General features: G+C 29.8%; 1 protein-coding gene across 4 annotated transcripts in view; it reads right to left on the bottom strand.

Annotated features, from left to right (window-relative positions):
- Window positions 1-19,199, bottom strand: part of LOC145279784 (phosphatidylinositol 4-kinase beta-like) — a 285,155-nt gene that overhangs the window by 40,405 nt on the left and 225,551 nt on the right. For 2 of the 4 annotated variants that reach the window (XM_080131109.1, XM_080131110.1), the window contains exons 5-6: window positions 15,118-15,251; window positions 3,944-4,012 (exon numbers count right to left, since the gene is read on the bottom strand). In XM_080131109.1, coding sequence (XP_079987235.1) covers window positions 3,944-4,012; window positions 15,118-15,251 — 203 coding nt within the window. The remainder of the gene's footprint in view (window positions 1-3,943; window positions 4,013-15,117; window positions 15,252-19,199) is intronic. The other 2 variants (XM_080131111.1, XM_080131112.1) reach the window with 1 other exon arrangement.

Genomic DNA, 19,199 nt, shown 5'->3' with positions numbered 1-19,199 from the left:
GTAAGCAAGCCTAACGAACCATTTTTACTGTAAGATATTTCAATCCAAATGACCCTTTTCTACATAAAATCTTATGCCAAACCAAACTAAGATTAATAAATAAATTTCTATCATGATGCCTACTTCCACCCCACCCTGCTTCATACTATTGTGAAGTCAAAGTTTTGTGACCAAAACATTCTGCTTCTGCACACACACACACACACACACACACACACTTTTTTTTTTCCTGTAAGCATTAGAGTAATACCTGACAATTCCTCTTTATGCAATGGGGGTGAGCATAGAAGAGTAGGAAAGTAAGTAATCATCTTGCATCCCAATTTACTATGAGGGTATAGTTAAAACAAAGCTGATTATTTATATGGGAGATATCCAGCTCTCAAAAAAGGAGTATTCTGAATGGAGCAAAAAAGAAAAAAATTTTACTCGTTAAGAAACTTCTTCAACAAAGGACAGAACATATATTACACTTTGATCTCAGCTGAAAGGCCAACCTTGGGTCAGGTTTTATATTGTTACCTAAGAGGTACATTCCATAAGTGACGAAGGATGAAAATGTATAAAGATTTATGAAATAATGAATTTTGTAAAGATTTTCAGAAACCAACATTTTTATACTTTATTCCACTTTTTGTATATTTTTAAATAAAAAAAAAGAACGTGTGTATAAGACAGGAGGTATATGTGTTTACCATTACTAAATCGTATTGTGAAACAGGGCTTAATCTTTTAACAGATTTGATACATGAGCATAATCATTTAGAGATATTTTTAACAGATTTGATGCATAATCATTTAGAGCTATTTTCATTACATTTGTGGGAAAAGAATGTAAAAAGTTTTCGTATTTTTAATGCAAATGTCAACAAATGAATTTTTACTGGCAACAAAATACTTGTCATTCATATACTTAAAATGTATATAAACTTGCAACACAATCATTATATATATATTACAAAGAAAATCTATTTGCAATTCTTGTCAAAGATATGGATATTTACAAAATATCTAACATATATAAAACATTACTTCAATTTCATTTTTTTATGCCTCAACCATGAAAAATGATATCAGCTAAATTGTATTGTGAAGAAATAAAAACAAAACAAATTTTTACGTCTCCCAAAAAGTGCAACCAAACTTTTCCAAATAATTTGATTCCCAGGTCAAAATAAGTTTTTTTTTTTTTTTGTTTTTTTAATTCTGTAAGCATTTTCTTTTTAGTGCAAACGTTATTGAGTAAAAAGAAAAAAAATACCACAATATTTTAGTACAAGCAGCATAAATATTATTTTTTAAAAGTACCAACAGATTTATCAGGAAAGATTATCATAAAATATTTATGATGTTTAACATTAACTTCATAGAAATTCTAAAACCATGTCATTCAATACTATTTTAAAACAATTTATTATATTATAATTATTATAAAGTCATTATATTGATTTTTATGCTGTTTGATAAAAGACAAAAGCAAACAACTAATATTTTTAATCAATCTGGAGTTATCTTTCTTGCAGCATAATACAAACAAATTTATTTCTCTTTGCATCTGACTATGTGCTTATTGGCCATTAAAATCTTGACAATTTCTTTCATAAAATTCAATTTGGTGTAATTTTATCGTTTATTCTTCAAAAATAAATATAATGGTTAAATAGTGTAATACAAACAAGATGCAATATTTTCATTAATTCTGTAGATTTTTAAGATCATTAACACTTCAAAATCTGTCAAAAGTGAATTGTGTGGATCATGTTAAAAAAAACAAAAAAAAAGCCACTTTAATGTGCATGTCAGACCTGATAATTAAAATAGCTGTACATATCCTGTGTTGTTTGGGAGTCACTTTATTTTCAATTTTAGGATATTTAGCAGAGAAGCCAACAAATAAAAATAAATAAAAATAAAATTCTAATATATAACAAAATATTACCAAAAGCAAGATAAGTTACTCTTCTACTTACCTGGATAAGTTTTGTGTTTTAGTGTATTTGAAAGCTTTTATTTGATTTGAAAAACAAGTAGTGTTGAGTTGGCAAGTTAAACCAACAATCAACATGGTCGACAAAAACATGCAGTCTTCGGAGCGTCAATAATAGTGTAAAACTCTAAAAACAAACAAAATACTGATAGATATCCATCCAATAAGTGTCATCGTGTCACTTATTGGGTGGATTTCTATCAATATTTTTGGACTGTTGGGCCATTGACACTCTGAAGATGGCATGTTTTTGTCAACCATGTTTAATTTACCAACTCGACACGACTTGTTTAGTTTTTAACTGAATAAAAGCTTTAAAATATGTTAAAACACACAAAACTTATTCAGGTAAGTAGAAGAGTAACTCATCCTGCTTTCGGTAATATTTTGTTATATATTAGGATTTTTTACCTTTTTTCATTTGTTGGCTTCTCTGCTAAATCCCAATTTTCTTTCACTTATAGGCCTCCTTCTCCATTATAATTTCTCTTAATTTCTTATAAGAAAATATTTATATCTTTTTAATGAAGAAATGTTATTTTTAAGCGATCGTTTTTTGCAATAATATCAACCGACGTCTTACGACATGTTAAAATTACATAAAAATGATTTTTTCTGTTTAGTTTTTGTAACTCATCAATTATAAATTATAAACAGTTAAGAACCAGGAATGAATGCTATATTTTTTTTGTCTTTTTAATATATTTTTTTTAATAGGTTTTTGACACTTAGATTTATTCATTATGTTTTTTGGGGCTTGTGCTGATTAGTGATGCTCTTAAACCAATGCATTTCATATGAAAACATTAGGTACATATGTGCCATATCGAAATTAGTATAAATTCCCAAAATTACAAAAACAGCTCCAGTATAAGATGTGCTAAATATACTTTTAACTAAAATTACGTTCTGACATTTTGCATTTAAAAATGGTGGATACCTAATTCAAATCAAGGGGGATAAGTCAGTTTGTTATACAGAATTCGTCACAACTTTTCCACATTAAAATGTACAACAAAACTCAATTCGATAAATTTTATTTTTACCGGATCATTTTTTGTAATTATCGGAATTTATATTAATTTCAATGTGACACATAAGTACATGTGTACACTATAAATGCATTGGTTTAAAACATCACTAATCTGCACAAGTACTCATTTTTTTTATTATTATTAATGAAATTTTACAAATCATGCTTATTAATATTCCCACCTACGATCACATAATTTTGTAAAGAAAATATATTTATAAATAAAGATGCATACTATTTATTTAAAAATATCCCTGAAATACTCTGCACTCCAAACCTCCATGCAATTTTATGTCATTTTTTTTTTTTTTGTTGTTTAAGCAAAATAAAAAAAATAGAAAATGGTTTTGATGGTTAGAAAATATGGCATATTAATTTGTGTTGCTTAAACATTAGCAAAAAAAAAAAAAACGCATAAAACAGTTAAATTAACCGATGTAAAAAATTTTCATGCATAAAATTGTAATTGATTTAAGTTACACTTTGTGAATTTCAACTCAATTTTCAATCTAAAAACTGTATTAGTAGAAAATACAGGATGTAGATGCAAAGAGAAATAATTTCCAAGCAGATTAAGTCAACCATGTGATAATTTTTTTTTTTTTTAAATCCTCCTAATAATTATTAACCAAATGAGCAGCAAAAAGGGTAGAAAAAGAATGCTGAAAAAAAGCAACAGAATATTGCTGGGGTGGGGTAAAACAAATGTAAAAAGAACAAACATTAAATTAGTAATTGAGAGGAAGAAGAAGTGGATAATAAAAAGGGAGGAGGGATAGGAAAGAACCTTAGATGAAGAAAAGAGTGAGAAGAAAAAATGAACTGGCAGGGAAAGAGAGGGGGGAGTGGATTATATGCCCCTCCCTCCTCCCTGCCCAATCTTGTTTCAAAGCCAGCAGAAATGGAGATGGACATATTCTTACCTTCCTGAAATAGGGTCTCATTTTCATTGCCACACGAATTGGTCCTACGCCGTTTGAACTTATGTTCCCCTGTAGGAAATTGTACGGACAAACATTGGTGTTGCTTTTACCAGTTTAAAAACATTTCCATTCATATCACCCCACGTATACCTCTCTTGAGGCTTTTTATTTTGCTAACATTTACCTGGCGTTGTTGTCAGAATGCAAGGCTTAGAAAAGGATAATTTAAAATATAATTATGATTATAACTTTTTTTTTCTTACATTTGTTTAAGTTTTAATTCATTTTGGATTGTAATAAATAGAAACAGAATCTTGTCAATGTATAATTAAAAAAGGTTTTATTTTAGAAATTTGACTTCCATTTTAGTTTATGAAGTTTTTAACTTGGTACCCATTCTCACCTTTTTAAAAGTATGTCATCTCTTGACAACTTCGAAAATAAACTTTTTTTTTTTTGAATTACATATTAAAACTTTTCCAGTTCTATTAGGCATGTTTTCATTCAAGTGTATTGAAAAAAAAAATTAATAATGGAAAAATGTTTGAAAATTACGCAATTTTATAAATAATATTATAATGGAGATTTAGCGCCTGTCGTTAAAAAACATTCACATTTACTTAATGATATTACGTCATATACATTGTTTTATTTTCAAACATTGAGAAATGTTATTTTTTGCCCAATATCATGGGTTTCTAATTTCACTAATTTATTTTTATATATATAAAAAGCTTCTTGCATTAAATTTTGAGAAAAATAAAAATGATTAAAAAAGATCTTACATACATTTACCAAAATATTAAATATTTGTATCCGGAGAATGTATATGTTGGTTTCAAATAATTATTATTCATGGATCATTCTCTAATAATATACAACCAATAACTTATAAATAAAGATTAAATTACCAATAGAAAACTAATAAGGAACCTAATTGCAGATACTTAACCACATCTGCTTTACATTAATATCCTGGAATCAAATGGTAATCCAATGATACAGAGAAATTCACATCTTTTGGCAAATAAATTCATACAAAATAAAATTTACTTCTGATGAACATCATTATCATGTTCAGTTTAACATCTGTTTTACATGCTGACATGTGTTGGATGGCTTTTAGAAATTCTAAACTAACCTATCTCTGATATGATCTTTATCTATCCACCTCCCTCAAATCTATTCTTATCACTTTCCTTTCCCCAACTGATTTTGTTAGCGTAACTGTTCTACATCTACTAATTTAATTTTGCCATTCTGCACATTGATTCCTTCATAGCATTTCACAAAAACAAATAATACATTTCGCCTTTACAACTTTAGAAAAATATACATTATCCCTCCTTGTTATCTCCATACAGACCAATATTAAACCAGTTAAAGTGCAACCAAAACCAAAATAAAACGTAATCTACTTTCAAACAAAAACATGGTTTGTATTATTTGATTTATTTGACTACTCTTCTCATCTTTAGTGTTATTTCACAACATATAGTAATCTGTAATAATACATAGCGAACTAAGTAGTAAGAACGTACATTTTAAAACACACATAGGTTTAAAACTCCAAAAATTTATACCGGAATTGTCCCCATAATGATTAAATACTATAGATAAAATTCAGTTGTAAGTAAAACTCTTCTGAAGATCAAAAGTTCAATCCTCAGTGTACGCGATACTCAGAATACAATTGCAAATTACTTCAAACTCATCAAGATCATACTACTCTCATGGATTAAATAAAGGCTTCCTTTCCAAATTTTTAGCGAGATACCAAAAGAAGGTTGGAAGTTATATTGGCTAAAACATTAAAAAAATAACACTCAAGATGAGAATAGTAGTCCAATAATACAAAGTATCCATTCTTATATAAAAAATTCAGAAACAAAATTATGACTGATATATACATAAACCCTTTGAGAAATTTAGTGTTTTGATGAAGCATTTGTTACTATAAACAAAAAATATTGCAGTAATTGACCAAAAAAAGTTATTAGTATGCATATTTTATTTAATCTAATAAAAGGTATTTTGGCCAAAGAAATAGGAGAAATAATTTGCATAATGTTTTTAATTAACTAATGCATTTTTTTTCTCGTTTCATAGTAAGCAGCTCATTTAGAAAATGTTTCATTTAAAGACTAAATCTATTAAAAGGGTTCGCGTATGTACACACAATGTGTGAAAGTAGATTAGTTTTTGTTTTTAAGTTTGTTTTTTTTTCACACTTTATCTTGTTTAGCATAGCAGAAGGCAGATAGCAAGGTGAGATATTCTTCAACAACTGATATTGCTCATATAAACAGATTTAGATTTTCCTTCCTATGTCAGTTGTACAGTGGATAAAAGCTTGGACGGTTAAAAAAAAAAAAAAAGTCCAGGTTTCGATCTCAGTCTGAAACATTTGCAGGTCTAGCAACACTAAAAAGCTTTGATATAATCAAACAGTTTATTGATGTATGTATGCATTTGCACGCTGGAGACATTTATTCCTCTCCCACTGCAAAAACTGTGACACCCGGTTTGGAAAGTGGGATTGAGAAGTTAGCAACCTACAAAAAGTGGCTGGGCATCCCTGTCGGCATTTCCTGGTAAGGGTGCCTCAGGCGATTAGCAATAACCTGACCCCCTTCTCAAAGAGTGAAGGCAAAGCCTTGGAGTGTGGATCTCCTAGAACTGCACAGAAAGAACATTACACCACAATCAACAGGGACTAGGTCATTACAGGAATGGTTTAATCTCTTGCACATCAAATTCCCTCCTTTTTACTGCATTTTCTTTTAAATCATTTTTTTTTAAATAATATTCTTTCAGTTAATTTGAATGAAGTTCTTTGATAATAAAATTGCACCATATGCATTGTTTTATCTGCCGTTTCCATTAAAATAGGGAGATATAATTGTGATTAAAAATTTCTTATCTACATGCCATAAATCATTAAAATAATTTTCATAAGTCAAAAGAACATTTTCAGCAATAAAAATATAGTTTAATTACAGTTGACTGTTCAAACATTATGTGTGAAAGTGAAACATTAATTATCAGACATTTGATTTATTGAAATTTTGGAAGAAAAAAAAAGACAAAGTTCTGCACAAGTTACAGATATATTCCCTTCCCTTTACCCCCAACCCTTTTAGAATATTTTCGTTTCATCCCACAAATTCAAGATGTTGTCACTGCAACATGATTAAAATAATTCTTGACGAACATCATTAGAAGTGAAATTAATTTGAAGTTGAAGGTTCTTTGATAACGTATCAAGCAAACGCAATCGACAATGTGATTATTTTGGTCAAAAATAATTCTTGCACATTAATCAACAATGAATATCATTTATCCAAATTAAATATTTTCATTTAATGAAAACTTTGCATTTTTATGATTTATATTGAAAGAAACCTATTTAATATTTATAAAAATATTAAACCTGTATGTAAGGCTTGGAAGGACGAGATGATTATTTTGCTAAATATATTAAACAAGACATCTTAAAGATTAACTTGAAATTTTCTAATTACTTTACTACATTTCAAAATCGAAAATTATTACTGTTTCATCAATTATTGATGGTTTAGCAAAGTAAATAAAACCGTTTCTATCTCTTAGTGGAACTAATATTTCATTCCAAATAATTACCACCAACAAAAAAGTTACAGTTTTGCTTGTGTTTGTTGTCTGCTAACAAATTATAATAATGACTACTTCTGATTTTTTTTATTTTCCAAAGATGAAGATTTGGGTTAGGAAGTCTCCATTAAATTTGAAGTCATTCATTTAAATACAGACTTAGGATATTTTATTTATTTTTTGTTGTGACAATGTGACCAAAATGTATAGTTAATCAAATATTAAATTGTCCAAATGTCACAGATTTTTTGTGTAAGATCATAAAAAATTAATAGATCTCTATGAAAATAAAATGTTCACCACTAATTTCTATCAGTTTATAATAAGTATTTTATGTTTCCACATAGAAATGTTGTCAAGTATGAAGAAGAAAAAATAATTTGGTGTTTATTGAAAAAATGAACTATTTATAATTATTTGTATCCGTAAAAGAAAAACATTTAAAGAAAAGGCTTGAAAGTTTTCACAATGAAGTCAGTCAAGTTAACTGTAATAAACCTAGCTGAAGTTAGGATTCTCTATTCACACTTTTCCCTTATCTATAAAGGTAGAGAATTGACCTTTAAAAAGAAAAAAATCTGACTCCAGACCTGTTTCTTAGATTAAAAAAAATGTTATGAATTATGGAACCCATAGCATTCTTCTAGAATTTAAGAAACAAATTGCTTTCCAAAAATGCATTTTTAGAAATATTTACAAAGAAGGCAACTAGAGATAAAATTAGTATATCATAAAAACAGATTTTTTTCTGAATGTTTTAGACGATGACTGATAAGTTGGATTATTTCAATTATTCAGGTTACTGTTCTTGAGTGTTATTCTTGCATTTCAACTGATGCAACCTTCAGGTGTATTTGGTCCACAAGGACACATGACACAAGGTATGAAGTAACATTCCGTTTAAATGGAAGTTTATTGGACAGGTGATATTAAGAATACAATTACGAATAATTTGAGACTTCTACCCGGTTATAGCTGACAGAACAAGAGCATGCTGTTTCTATGGATTAAAAAGATTGTATTCACAATTCCATAAAGTTTAGAGAGAGATTCTAAAGTTTGACAAGATACACCTGAAGATCAGAGGCTACATCAGCTGAAACATTGTGGGAATTACATTTCAGATGAGAATAATACAAAAATAATTTGTGGTTCATTTCAAGTAACTATTATTTAACAGTATTTCTGTCTAACCTCATTGATTACTTTAATGCTAAGTAAGATTGATTCATTGATTTTTACAGCATATCTACTTTAATGCCAGGTGAAAAGTTTTAATAATAATCTGAAAAATGACATACGCCCATTTTCACCGATGTTTTCCTTTACATAGATTCACTAAACTAAATATTAAATGGCTTTTGTTTGTCCGTTCTTTCATTCCTAACGATTTTAAAATAAACTTGCAATTATTTTTATGAAGAAAACTTTTCCACATTCTTTCCCCTTTTTATCTGCTCTCTTTCCTCGACCAATCAAACTTTATTTTTTTTTTTTTTGGTTTTTACGATTAATTATTGATTCGCTTTTAACAGATTCGTTTTTAGCTCAAATTAATCATGATCTTCTAATGTTATTCTTAAATACTAATTAACAAGAATAAATTCACATTCAAATTATTTATTCTTGTCCGTCATTAGTAAAATTCACGCAAAATAATCACACACCAAAATAAAAGTGTGCATGCAAAGCATTTCAACAATTTTCATATTCGGTTTTATTACTTTTTAGAGGCATTCACGAAACAGCAACAAGGTTAGAACGCAAATAAAAGTTGTAAAAAATTAAACACAAGATGGCGGGGGGGGGTATAAAATTCAAAGAATTCCAATTTGTAAATATGAGGAGAGGGGTACAAAAGTGTTTGGTCTAGAATTCCAGCAAACCTTTTAAAGCTTATGGAAGATACATTTTGAAAACATTATTTCCATGACATTTTGTATTTATATATGCAGAAAAGGGGGAAAACATACCAGACAGTATGATATAAATAATGACTGAAAAACCTTATGTGAAACTAGCTGTGTCTAACTGGCATTGCCCGAGATGCAGTGAAATCATGTAACTTTTTATTTAGTTGCAATTTTTTTAAACTTCACTGAAAAAGTAATAAAATTTTAGTTTTAAAAAGGTTACAACTCTTTATATTCTTCAATTATAAATACAAATTATTCCCCTTTGCTAATTTTGATTTGAGGAAAGGTAGGGTCTTACTTGAAAAATGCTTCAATATAACTAATTATTTGGGCAGGTCTACATAATTTTTTTTAAACAAATTATAGCAAAATATGTCATCCTAATGGCAATACCAGCCCAATTGGCATAATGGTTAAAGCTAATAGGATGAGTGACTAAGGTTTAATACTCAGTCAAGTTGTATGAAAGACTCTAAAAAAATGGTAATTGATGTCTTCAGCTAAAAACTCAGCTTTAATGGTAAAGATCATAAGTGTAGTAATTCTGGAGAAAGGAGTGGCACTCTCCCGTACATCCTGTGTAGTAGCTAATGAAAATGAAGTCTTTGGGTCATCTTAGACCATGGTTGACAAAATCTTTACGTTTTACCATGGAAGAGAAATAAATGAAAATCAGCTTGTAAAAATCAAAGTTTGATTTGCAATTTAAATCAAATTTTTTAAATCTCACAAGATAATTTTATATGTTAAATAGATTTTGTCCAGTTGATATGGAATTTTGGTGCAATTTATGCTTTTAGATCTCAATATTATTATTTGTAACATTGTTTCTATTGTAAAATATTTTTTTAGCATTTGCATGATTTAAGACAGTATACATTGTATCAAAACATCACACAAAATGATTTTTCTGTCATTTTAATCATGATTTTGTAAATGGAGACATTCTACCACAAATAAATTAAAAGGTCAATAGGTTGTATAACCTCTTTTGGTTTGGATGATTTTGAAAATAGGAGGTCAGTGTTGGGAATCAGGTCATTTCAACAGTTAGCAATTTCTTTTGTTCACATTTCTCTAATAGCTGTTGCTCCAAATATTTTAACAGCAGTATGCCTCAACACCAGGAATTTCTAATCTTTTTTAATGGAGACCCACTTTTTAGAACTCCACCCAAAATCTAGCCCAAAATTCTTAATCATAAGATTTTGATCAACTAGAAGCTGCAACTGTATATATATATTTCTGTAGAAATATATTTTCTTATAATATATACGAATTCTTATTTAAAAAGGTCAATGTAATTACAGAGCAATATAGTGAATAAATGACAAAACACTATATTCCAAAATCATGATGTTAACCATCTTATAATTTATTCCTTTAATTTAGTTGACATTTACAATTCTTGAAAGTATCTGTTTCGTAGCGCAAAATCAATCACTTAATTATATCAATCAGTGAATCTATTATGCCCTTAACTGATCAGAAGAAATAGCAACAATCAATCCGTCAAAAGGAAATAAAGAGTGATTTGACATGATTAAAATCCGAAAATTGGAAGAGAAGCTGCAAATACCTTTAATATGTTTCCATTACGCCATTTTAAATTTATTTATATAATATAAAGCTGTGTGTGTGTGTGTGTCTGGTCACAAATAGGCTCCTATATGGTTGACTATTTTAAAAAAACTGATTACATATAATGATAGATGTATCCAGACACAGGAATGGGTATGTTTGATCTGGCAGAACGGTGGTTCATTAAAATTGTGGAGTCTGCGTTCGCACCTGCTCCACAAAGTATGGAAATAAAAAATTTAAAAATTAAAAAAAAAAAAAACGTTTACAAGTGTTTTTGATATAGATGTACATAATAATACTTTGATAAGTATGTTTTAACTTAAATAGGGATGGTATAATAAAATTGTGGGGTCTGCGTTCGCACCTGGCCTCCATAGAATAGAAATAGGCACAAACTTTATTAAAGACTTTTCATATCTATCTGCGTAAGTATAATTTGATAATTATGTTTCAGTTTGAAGAAATATGGTATAATAAAATTATGGGGTGTTCGTTCGCCCCTGACCTCCATAGAATGGAAATATGTCACAAAGTTTAGCAAGGTTTTTTTAATATAGATCCCAGTGTGAACAAATATCATATAATAAATTATGGAGTTTATTTTATTTTTACTTTCATCATATTTTGCTTTGGTTTTGATACCCCCAAATTCAAAGCTATCTCTTTACAACCCTTCCTTTTCATAACCTATCATACTTTAATAAATCAGAGTCCATTTTCTGTAGGCTGTTTTTGAACCCAGTCAACGACGGGTACTTTTGCTAATATACACACACACACGCACAATATAACTGCAGTAATTTTCTATGTTATTAAAATAACATTATGTTTTTATATACAGATTTTGCTTTTTATTATCGGTTCAAAATCAACAGTAGGTTCTTTGATAAGACAGGGGTGCGTTCAAAATAAATGTGTCTGTTTAGAACACAAGTGAACCATTATATTTGACTTTTACATTTTAAATTAACTTATTATATAAAAATAATTTTATAAAATCCACAATATGTTCTAAATGCAATATAGACTACAATGAATTGTGAACCCAGCAGTCACTGCAGAGAGGCATGTGAAGCTTCCTCAGTGCACTGCGGTGGGTTCCTGATTGAAGCAGGCAATCGATTGATTTGATTGGGATTTCACAGATTCTGATGGCAATAAAAATATTGCAAGTGTAGAACATTTGTTTATCCTCATTCAATCTTGAGCAACATTGGGTCTCCCTGCTTATATATATATATATATATATATATATATATATATATATTAGCTGCTGGATCACCACTTATCAAAGCCAGCTACTTAAGTATAAGGGTTATGAGATGGAATGATTGTTGGCCAAAAGATAACACTATGGGAGTACTTAATTTTATCAATGCAATGAAGTTTGATTACTTATGGGGAGGTTTTATGATAAGTATCTGTTTGCGGACTTGAAGACAATTATATTGTAATTTGTAGAGAAGCAGTCTTGCAATAATGTTCTACAGAGAAGTTCTTGCCTTTGAAAGTATTGTCTATGAAAATTATGTTTAACATAAGGCCCATGGTGAAAAAAAAAGTTGGTTTTTTTTTTCCCCCCTTATGGTAACAAAATGAGTTCTTGCTATGAATGTCTTACAAGGAAAAACCAGAGATTGAAGCTCAGTCATGTACCTTCCATGGAAATAATGATCAAGTAAAGAGAGATTAGCAAGGTTTCTTCCATGAGAAAAGAAGCTTTAAGGAAGGGAAGAGATCATCCTCACTAGATTTTAAAATTGATTTTCTATTTTGTCAAGATAGGAAACAGTGATCTAAACAGCACCTGCCCAAGATGTTCGTCACATTTGAAATATAACTGAGATTGTTTTGATAAGTTCAAGGTTGAAACGAAGATGAAAATGTAAATATTTTATTGTTCATATTTTGGGGTGTAGATTAAAAAATGTGTTAAGAAAAACAATTTGCAAAAATTTGGTCATTGATCAATAGAGAATCTAAGAAAACGGAACAGTGAGATTTGTGATTGCAGTGAGCAGACATTCTCCACTTTACTACTTCCAGTTAAGGTTGGGGAGTTGACTACATCTGTAAAGCCGAGTGTACCAATTGAATGTCCACATATTACAATAAATTTTAAATTAGGGGAAAAAAAAAAAACTTTCTTGCTTTGATTCTTCATTTTTGCTGCAACACCTTTTGCATTTTAGGACCAGAAAAGAACAGAGCATGAATATGAAATATATATATATATATATATATACATATATATATATATATATATATATGCATTCATGTGAAATCTTTTTAACATTTTTCTTTTGCCTCCTGTTTCCCTTACCTCACCCTTTTTTTTAACCAAGTAAGATCTGTGACTTACTTGTAGTTTCATTAAATACTTTTATATGCAAAATCCGATCCTGCATTTTGCTAATTCCTGCCCTCTGATGAGAAGGAGAGTATTTCTTCGAAACTCCGCGGATTAAGGACTATCCACTTATCTTGTGTTTCCTTTTTTAAAATTAAATATGTTTTTAACTCTTTTTCAAGATGTCTTTTAACATGTTTTATTAATCATTTGTTCATATATATATATATATATATATATATATATATATAATTTAAAGGAGATTAGAATAATAGTCTAAAGAGCTAAGTGTATTTTAATGTAATAGTGAAATTACTAGTTTAATTAAAATACAGGAAATGCTCGTTGTAATTTAGATATATAATAAGCTCGATAGTTAAATGTCCTAGAGCTAATTCAATATTAAGTAATGTGATTTATAATTTAAAAGTTTTAAAATTTTTAAAATTTAAAAATCAAAATTTAATTAAATTAAAAATCAGTTTCATAAGAAGGAACAACAACAAATCAATTATCTGTACGATCGTTTCGGAAATCCGTGCTTTTTATTTGTGGTATACATGAAGTCACGTAGAATAATTATACATAGTTTTTTTGGTAAGCACGGTCTCCTCATCAGCAAATTTAGGAGGATTTCTATTGAATTGAAAAGACACCAAAAATAAACCTAGCATTAAAAGTAAGGCAGATGAATCTTTTGGTTTTTCTTTTTTTGAAATCAGGAACTGTATTTAAAGTAGTCATTTAGATGTTTGCTATAGCTTTTTATTTTATTGAATAAATTATTCAATAAAATAAAAAGCTATAGCAAACATCTAAATGACTACTTTAAATACAGTTCCTGATTTCAAAAAAAGAAAAACCAAAAGATTCATCTGCCTTACTTTTAATGCTAGGTTTATTTTTGGTGTCTTTTCAATTCAATAGAAATCCTCCTAAATTTGCTGATGAGGAGACCGTGCTTACCAAAAAAACTATGTATAATTATTCTACGTGACTTCATGTATACCACAAATAAAAAGCACGGATTTCCGAAACGATCGTACAGATAATTGACTTTGTTGTTGTTCCTTCTTATGAAACTGATTTTTAATTTAATTAAATTTTGATTTTTAAATTTTAAAAATTTTAAAACTTTTAAATTATAAATCACATTACTTAATATATATATATATATATATATAGGCAAATTTGTAGTATTCCGAATTATACTGGGTGAATGTAAATCATAAATCTTTAAAAAATACTTTACAAAGGATACGACAGAGGTAAAGTGTTCCCGCTTATTTTCTTTTCCTCATAAAGGAAATGTTTCTTTTCCTTAATATTTCATTGTTAAAGTGTTCTTTATTTAATAAGTCTGAAGAAAGGCTGTTCTTGTGAAAATTTTCAAACAACATATTGTTTGAAATTGTAGAAATGATCTTGAAACAATTGTAACTAACAATGAAATACACTTTTTGTTGCTATCAACCCACTTCTTGAAGTCTTGGTTTTTGTTAAAACAGTATATATATATATATAATTACACATGTGTGAACTGATGGTGACTTTTATTAACTAAATAATCTATCAGCAATGAAAGGTACACAAGATGTACATTTCAACAGAAAAAACAAAATTATCTGCAAATAAATAAATGAAATGAAAAGAAAAAAGTGTGTGTAGCAGAGCAAAATTTAAATGCTTACCAGTTGCATCTGAGCGTGAACGATGATGCGTCTTCTTGATAGAGTTTGGAGATGTTGGGGGACATAACGGATGCGGATGGTGCTGGTGTTGTGTTGGGCTCGGAAGAGTGGAGGGGCTCCTTTGGCGCACTGGGCTGTAAAAAATAAAGTTATTATAATTCAATGACATCTATGACATGAAATTTTTTCTGAAAAGTTTAATAATCAGGCCAATAAATGAATGATTTATTGAGGTAGGCATCTTTTTATGTCTAATGTAAATAAAAAGTTTTTGATAAGGGGAGAGGCATTAAGCTCTTTCAGAAATCATGAACAGATATCGATATTAATGTGAAGAGTGGAAAAAAATGACATGGAAGACAAAGTAAAAATTTGTGTAACTTTTAGTAGGAACCAGAAATTGGAGCTCAGTTGCTTTGCTATGGAACTTCTAATAGAGTAGAGCGAGACTAGCAATGTCTCTTCTGTCAGAAAAAAAGCCATAAAGAACAGAAGAGATCTTCCCAACTAGATTTCAAAGGCAATTTTTTAATCTATAAAAAGGTAGGAAAGAGTGCTCTTTGAACTTGGAAAAAAGTGAAGAATATGTTCGGTCGGAGGTTTGACGGAGGAGGATTCTCAAGTAATATTTTCTCCCTCTTTCAGGAGGATGGCTTTATTGGTATCATCATTGGTATCTGTATTTGTAGTTATTTTTGTGCACTGTCCAGAGTGCACCTTTTGGGGGATCTGAATTTTTTCCATATTAAACCGACCTTTGATGTTCTAACTGTATGATTAAATCCCAACACTTTGAACAAACAACACAAATTGAACAATAACACAAATTGTGGGACTAACCATTCTCTGTAATCAAAATTCCAGTTGACGATTTTAGGGCCATCACATTTACAAGCATATCTTGCAACAGTAGAGCCAACCACAAAACTTATTTTATCCAAATTTTCTTTTGTACTTTTGAGAAAAACATTTTTTTTTTTAATTTTCTGCCAAATTAGTGACAACAAAATGCCATTTAAATACTTAGTTTTCAAAACATTAAGGAAAAGTTGTCACAACAAAGATAGCATTTGCATTTATAAATGATGCAAATCACAACCCATCCTCTAGTAAAATATTTTGATAGGAAGTAAAGAAACTAGAAAGAAAATATACGATCAAATTTGGATTCTCTATTCTTTATTTTACAAATAATTTTTAAGTAAACATTTTTTTGTTAACTTTCAATGGCATCATCATATGTGGTTTTCTGTTAAAATTGGCAAACAGAGTTCAAGTCCAGTCAAGTCCATTTTGTTCACTTACATCAACTATCAAGAATGGTATAAATCACTGACTTCATCTAATGATAAAAATGGCAATATATGTTTAATTACAAGAGTTGATATCCAGTTTAATTTTTGTTATAGATGCTAGCATGTGTCAGATTGACTTGAGGAATTGATTTCGAAACTAACCTATCACTTGATCTCTATTCCTCAGGTCCATTTTATCATTTCCTCCCATGTTTTCCTTTGGCACATGAACCAAATCTGCTAACTATTCTGCATCTTCCAAGGCAAACACTCATTTATTCTTCTAACATTGTCATACCATAAAAGTCTCCTGTTCTACATCTCGCTATACTGTCCAGATTTAATCTTCCTCTGAGGTCATCAGAACTACTAATTTTTTAAGGCACACATTACACATACAGCATATCATTTGCATATCATTTTGTCTCCATGCAGCACATACTTTTAATTGTCACTGGTGGGTTTTCTCTTCCAGGCGTTATCATATTACACACACATGTCTGATAGACATTTCCTTAGTCAACAGTGGTAACGCTCTGCTGGTTAATAATGGCAGAAGTTCCCAGAATTTAGTTCATCGACTCCTAAGTCTTACAATCACATTAGAACCTGCTCCACCCTGTGCTCCAATCATATCACCTTCGATAACAACTTCAATAGCTTTGCCATCCAGATATGCTTTCTCCAGAGTTCTCATCCATCTTATTTTTCTTATCCAATGCTTAGAGGTACCACACTGAATTGAACTACAGTTGACTCCCTTTCCAACAATATAACAATTGATCATCACATTTGGACTTGGTAACATTCACTAACAGATCTTTACTTTCCCATAGCATCCGTCAAAGTTTTTAATGCAAGTAGATTAAAACAATATCTTCTTTATAGTTTCATGTTGTGATTTCACTTATCATTGACACTTATTGGTGACATTTGTTTAGAATTTGTACTTAAATACCCCTTTCCCTTAATTATGTTTGCGGATACCATTCCTTGCATTATAAACACTTGCATATCAAATTGCTTGTTTTACATTGTAGAATTATATCTGATTCTTTAAAAAAAAATGTAAATGGCAAACAAGTGTCAAAACAGTAACAAGAATAATAATGCGACAATTCTTAGGAATTACAGGAAGTATCACATCCGGTGCTAGATAGAATTTTTCAATATGAGAAGGGTGTGACTTGTTTTATCTTCTCTTCATCCTGATTACAGCAACAAATGGAATATTGTTGCTGATGTTATTTCTGAAATGATTGTCTCAATGGTTTTATCTCAACTCTTTCATGGTGAACAATCACCATTTTGAATGGTAATTGAATAGAATCACTTACATTTCCAATTGAGTGATTTTTAGGTTGTTTCATTGTTTTTTTAAGTGCCATGAGAATGATTTCTGACCTTAAAAAAAATAACCCGGTTTGAAAGGAAATTTATTCTATAAAATTATCTTTTGAATTCCATTTCTTAGCTGGAAAGCTGGCTTGGCATGAATGGGTGAACATACTAAATATTTACATTAACTTATTTAATTCTACTCGCCAAACTTTTCAATTAGATGATTGTGTAAAATTTATAGGAACTTCCTGTTAGAAAGAGAGGAGAAGACCAAGAGATGCATTTATATCATCGCTACTAAATACTAACTCCTTAATTGCTATTTCAAAACACACTGTACAGAGACCACATCAAGAGGTTGGAAGCAACACAACAGCGCCAACTAAGTAAAATTATGAAAATTAAATGGAACGATCTTATACCAAATGTTGAAGTACTCAACAGAGCCAACATGGAAAGCATAGAAACCATATTCGCAACTACTCAACTGCGATGGGCTGGACATGTGGTCAGAATGGAAAACAATCATATCCCAAAAATCCTATTGTATGGAGAATTGGAAAATGGATACAGAAAGATTGGTGGGCAGAAACTCTGCCACAAAGATGTGACAAAGCGCCACCTAAATGCAATGAATATGAACATGAAAAATTGCGAGCAGCAGATTGAAGTTGTTGTTGGCTCAGTAGTCTTCACAAAGGAAAGGAAGAAATAGAAGCAAGAATAAAGACCAGGTCTGAATAAAAACATTACCAAAAGCACAACCCTGGTAACTACCCATGCACTACTTGTGGAGAAACTTCACACACGTAGGATAAAGCACCAAGACCCTGACTAGTCATCTCCAGCTATGAAAGACTGATGATGATGATGATTTCAAAATATGCCCACTCTGCATATGATTCTTCCCACCCAATCGGCTCCCCACTTCTAATTTTCCCAATAATGTATTTGAAAAGACAAATAAAAATCAAAATAAAAACAATAAAGTTGTATAAACTAATGCTTTATTTATTTACTTAATATATGCAATCTATATATCTATAAAAGTGAAAATGTCTGTGTGTGTGTCTGTGCCTGTCAATTTTCGGTATATAGACTCGAAATTTGACATAAGGAGTATTGAGATGTGAGAAAAAACTTTTTCATCGGGTTTCGGCACAAAATTTGGCTGTTAAGGGTCAAAGTTCAACGATTTGACCTTTGAAAACTATCAAACTCCTCTGCCAATTTTGGGTCTAAACACTTGAAATTTTAAATGTAGGTTACTTGGACGCGGATCAAACTTTTTAATTTGATTTGAGCCACAAATAATAAATGTTAAGGGGTTAAAATTGGGGTCAGAGTTAAAAAAAATTGACCTCTACTGTCTTTACCAAATTACTCAGCCAATTTCTGGTTAAAACATTTGAAATTTTACATAAAGGGTATTTAGAGATAGAGCAA

Source organism: Euprymna scolopes, chromosome 7 (assembly GCF_053919585.1).
Source record: "Euprymna scolopes isolate OS-2025 chromosome 7, ASM5391958v1, whole genome shotgun sequence".
In the NCBI taxonomy this organism is placed as follows: Eukaryota; Metazoa; Mollusca; class Cephalopoda; order Sepiida; family Sepiolidae; genus Euprymna; species Euprymna scolopes.
Note: the sequence above shows the minus strand (reverse complement) of the source record. Positions and strands in the feature narration are given on the sequence as shown.